At 32.7% G+C, this 5,335-nt stretch overlaps 1 protein-coding gene across 6 annotated transcripts in view; it reads right to left on the bottom strand.

Moving 5' to 3' along the window:
• Window positions 1-5,335, bottom strand: part of LOC106882190 (organic cation transporter protein) — a 137,470-nt gene that overhangs the window by 78,884 nt on the left and 53,251 nt on the right. For 5 of the 6 annotated variants that reach the window (XR_008265051.1, XM_052971176.1, XM_052971174.1 and 2 more), the window contains exon 5: window positions 2,151-2,319. The exons of the other annotated variant lie outside the window; for it this stretch is intronic. Coding sequence is in view for 4 of the 5 variants with exons in the window: in XM_052971176.1 (XP_052827136.1) it covers window positions 2,151-2,319 (169 nt within the window). In the remaining variant the exon portion in view is untranslated. The remainder of the gene's footprint in view (window positions 1-2,150; window positions 2,320-5,335) is intronic. 6 annotated transcript variants of the gene reach the window in all.

The raw sequence follows: 5,335 nt of genomic DNA, 5'->3' as shown, positions 1-5,335 counted from the left end.
ATATATATACACACACACACACATATGTATGTATATATGTATGCATGTGTGTGTGTGTGTGTGTGTGCACGTGTATGTGCATATGTATTTGTATGTACCCTTGTATGTACCATGAGCATCATTGTCACACAAATAATGTTGTCTATATTCAGCCTTCCATGGGGAAATATTACCTTGCTTGGAAACTGCTTAGGGTTGGTAACCAGAAAGCATCCAGCTGTAGAAAATCTGCCTTGATAAATTTCTTTAACCCCATACAAGCACACAAAAGTGGATGTTAAATGATGATGATGATGATGATCTCTACATTGTCATGTGCAACTACACCCATTTTCATGCTGGCTCTTTTTATATAATCACTCCTTTCCACAAATGCAACGAAATGGAACTCCCTTCCTTATGCAGTTCATATGTTGATATTGAATTATGAAAATTAAAACTGAACATAACCTGCTTCAGTTTCACTATTTTCAGTAGACTTATAAATATTGCTGCTTTTCTTTGCATGAATTAACTATGAAAAAAAGCATACAATTGAATTTTTCAAAATAATCTGTTGGTAAAAAATAACAGTTGTACTCTCAGAAAATGTTTATAAAATGGTGGCTTAATTTGGATAGACAGAGCAGCTTACAATTTCATTCCTAACTAGAACAAAGAAGTTATTACATGAAAGATAAGACAATGGGCTTTGTAGATACCTACCCTCAATGTTAACATAATTCATACCATGCCACTGTATTGACCAGAGTATAAGATGTTGACAATGCACTATCACTAGTCCCAATGTGCTTTTTTGCATTGCTTTTTAGCTTTCAAATGATGTCACCCTACTGACTAGGTGGCCAGATCATATATTTAATGTAATTTTCATGTTCTATATTTATATCTATATTGTTTACCAACAATTTAGTAGAATTACTAATTTTTTTCTTGCTGTGTGTTATGGTAAATTAGTAATTATCATTGCCATTATTCAAAATAGATTTTACTTAATATGGAAAAGAATATTATGATCATTATTGTATAGCAGCACAAAGTTGATGGAATTGGTAGAGTAGCTGGCAATATGCATTGTGGTATTTATCAATGTGCCCTTAAAGATTTGGGTTCAAATCTTGCCAGGATCAAATTTGCCTTTTATTTTTGTCAAAATCAATAAACTAAATACTAGTCAAATATTACAGTTGATCAATAACTTACCCCAAATTTGTGTGTGTATACCTGCTTAAAAATCTTGATTATAGTTCTTTATAGTTTGTCAAAGAAGAATACTTCTTTCTGAATTTTACTGTATCACAGGGCTTGATTTTTATCAATCTTAACTATCTTCAGAATTATTACATTTTATATATTTGCCCAATGTGTAATTAATTCAGGACCACTTGTTTATAAATTGGACTTCTTAACCACTCAACCATGGCTGCTCTACTGATTCTACCACTTAACACATACTAATGTAGGGACTGACTTTATTGTTAGTCTATAAATGTGTTATAACTGGGATAATGTCAAGATCCAATCTTCAAGAAACACTTCAGTGTTACTCTACACTTACACATTCAGACAACTGTTATTATTGTTTGTCTATAGATCTGTTATGATTGGCATCATTCAATGACCCAGTCTTTAATGATACATTAGTGTTACTCACAATGAATTCTTCATATTCTGATATAACTGCTATTAAATGCTATTAAAAGAAAACCTTCAGGCATAATTAATGGGTGTTATTATTTTGCTTATACAACACAAACAAATCCAAACTGTTACTGGTGTATTCCCTCTGAATATTGTAGAATACTCTAGTGTATTCTCTAGAAACACTTATACCAAATCCCCCTTTCTGTAAATAGTTACTATAAATTATTTAGCTGCTATATTGTGTAGAATTTAGTAGAATTAGTTCCTTCTTTGTCTCATATCTCCTGGTACCTCCTGAGACAAAGAAGAAACTAATTCTACCAGTTCTGGCACCAAGTTTTGTAAGCTTTGAATGTAATGAAATTGTAATTTCATTCCCCTCACCCTTTTTCTTTTGTCTGTGATAACTAACCAGAATAGAGAATGTTATTGGATGTGTAAAATGTAACTAAATTGTATTTTTATGTTAGTAACTGGGACGTTGGTGAGAAAGAAAGTCTACTTACAATATAGAGAACAAAAGGAAGAAAGAGAAGACAGCTATCACAAGACAGAGAAGGTGCCACTCCCGAGTACAGTAAGCAACGCCTACTACAACTAATTCTCCAACAGAAAACATTATTTGGCTGTATAGACCAACAATTGTTTGGTATGCAACAGGTACAATTTCCAGTGCTATAAAATAAAGAAAGAAGACACTATATGTGCATGTAATACAATTTCTACATCTACAAAAGTGTGTATAAAAATCAATGAAGTAAACACCAAGGGACTTGAATCCCACAATATTATATACCATCTCAGGAATTCAACTTTCTGTGATCACAGATTTTTGTCATCTTTGAATTGACAAGGTAGTCAATGGCAATGTTTTTAGATGAGGATGCCATTTAACTTTGGCTGTAGTTGCATGTAAACTTTCCTTGGCAAAGTACTTGTTGTCTTTCAGATCATGCTCTTTTGAATAGTAAAGCTTCCTTCTGCAATATTCAAAAGAAGCATATAACCAACTTCTCAATCCCAAATTACATCAATGCTTTGCCATTGAAATTCATCCATATTAAGGAAGTGTTATCTGATCAGTTTGAAGTCTCTCTTGATTTAGTGTAGATAACTGATGATTTTGAGTCACTATGAAACTTCTCTCAGAATCTCTAACTATAATACTCACTCAGAAGTATTGGGTTTCACTATATGGAAAAATCAGGATTGGTTTGATTACAGCAATGCAGATGTTCGGTTGCTGATAAAAAAAGATGCAGCATTCCCATACAACATGGATAATGATAAACATTCTTTTTGCACTTTTTTATTCAGCCATGCTGAACCATACTTATGGCAATCTTGATTTAGATTTGTAATTCCAGCTCTGTATCTGTGGCAGTCTCTTCAGTCCCCAGCACTTTAAAGCCAAAGCATTTATCCAAGTGGTAATGATACATGACTTATTGCTTGCTGACGATGCTGCACTTGTTGCAAAATCTATCAAAGAAACACAAGAGCTTATTAATCATTTCTCTAATGAAAATAAATGTTTTGGTCTGACCATCAGCATTATAAAGACTGATGCTGTCCACCAGGTAAGATCCATCACCAAGTAAACCAGAGATCTGAATCAACCATTCTTACCATTATTGATGATACAACCTGAAATATGTAAAGACCTTCACATATTTGGTTGTAGTGTGAACTCAGGTGCCTCTCTTGATGATGAAATAGTCAACTGTATAGACAAAGATACAAATGATTTCAGTAAACTCCATCATCTGAACAGAGATTCTCATTAGAAACTAAAATTAATGTCTATCAAGCCAAAGTACTTTCTACTCTCTTTTATAGAACAGAAATTTGAGTGTCCAGTTGATCACTCCCCAACCAGCTTGATGTCATTCATAAGCAATGTCTTTAAACCATTTGTGGATAAATCTGAATGACAGAATTCTGAATATTGGACCTATTCTTTAAAAATAAAATTAGTGGTATTGAATCCTTTCTTTTTGCAATCCCAATTAAGATGGATTGGTCATGTCATCGAAATAAATGAAAACAAAATTTCAAAATTCCAAACGTTCCACCATGATGGAAGAAGAAATGCATGAAAACCATAGCTAACATACAAGGATAAGCTCAAAGCTAACCTGAAACCAACAAAATGCTCCCACCAGACACATTTGAAAAGAAAAACACTGCACTGAATCACAATGAATGCAGATTAACTTGCTATAGACCATAAAAACTATAAATTAAGTTATTCAACCATCTTAAAGAATTAAAAGCAAAAACAAAGTTTAACATGCCAACCATTTAGTATAACAATCCTCTTGTATGTATAATCTGTGAACTTGCCTATAAATTATTAACTGGATTAAAATCTCATAACAGACATAGACATCAGAGATAGAAACAAAGGCTGTTGGACCTTCATATGTTGAAATTGAAGGAGAATCCAACTTATGTATATTTTCCTTGGATAGAAAAAGTCGAAAATTATCCATAGGGTTTGCAGAGAGTTTCTCAACCCAATATTTACATGGTATTATTTATAGGTTTATGTACATCTAGTTCTAACATTAAAAACAATTTATACATACACACATTCATACATATAGATACATGATATATATGATATATTTATTTATGCATATTTATTTATTTATGTATATATATATATATATATATATATATATATATATATATATATGTATGTGTATCTTCTATCTATATATATAAAATTGAAATTCTGTCTGCTTGTTTGTCTAGCAAAATGAAAGTAAAGACAGCAAATCTGTAGGAGTAGTCCCACCCTGATTCAGGGAAAGCAACACCAGAAGAAGTTTCAATATCAAAAACACCAAAGAATTTAAGAGGTCTTTTTGCCATTATTCTCAAAAATTGTGAAGTAAGTAATCTTGTTGAACTGTGGAACAAGTTAAGAAATGATTTTACTGAAGATTTCAAGTACCAAGTTCGGTTGAGTAATCCTGAGCAAGATATTGGTTTCACTGAAGCGATTTACAATGCAGCTTTGATTGAATTAGAAGATCAAATTATTTTGATGTGAAGTGAACCTATAGAAAATTTAGGTCTCCCACTAACTAATAGAGGGCATCTTAACAGTCTGTCCACTGAAATAATGAGGAAAATTTCCTATGATATGGAGGAACTGACCATGTACATCTGTATATATATAAAAGAGAGGATGCGTGTGTGTGTGTGTACGTGAATGTAATTTATGCATGTCCACAAATTAGCACGCATGTCGCTCCAATTTTAGGAGAAGATTCGGAATGACCCTATGTGCATTTTCGTCAACTTTCTCTCTCAGAGGTACCCACGTATACCTGTAAAAATCGATAAACTTTTACCAATTTTGAAGTTCGTTGACATGGCGCTCTCTCTATCTCTTTCGCGTTCTTTCCCAACATTTTTTATGGAAACTGCCGAATTGATGTAAACAAACCCATGTGGTCTGATTTTCACGTTTCTAGGTATTGTACTGTAAATCGCCATTTCCAAAATATATTTATTTCAAATCATTTATCCGTATATATATGTAAGGCAAGGTGTGTGTGTTTTGTTGATATACGGGCAACACACACACATACGAACATGTATGTGTACAAAAAATATGTATGCAATTGGTGTACATATGTGCGGGTGTGTATGTGTGTGTTGCTCATATAAATATATA

The sequence above is a fragment of the Octopus bimaculoides genome, chromosome 10 (genome assembly GCF_001194135.2).
Source record: "Octopus bimaculoides isolate UCB-OBI-ISO-001 chromosome 10, ASM119413v2, whole genome shotgun sequence".
In the NCBI taxonomy this organism is placed as follows: domain Eukaryota; kingdom Metazoa; phylum Mollusca; class Cephalopoda; order Octopoda; family Octopodidae; genus Octopus; species Octopus bimaculoides.
The sequence above is the reverse complement of the archived record's forward strand: the minus strand, read 5'-3'. Positions and strand labels throughout refer to the sequence as shown.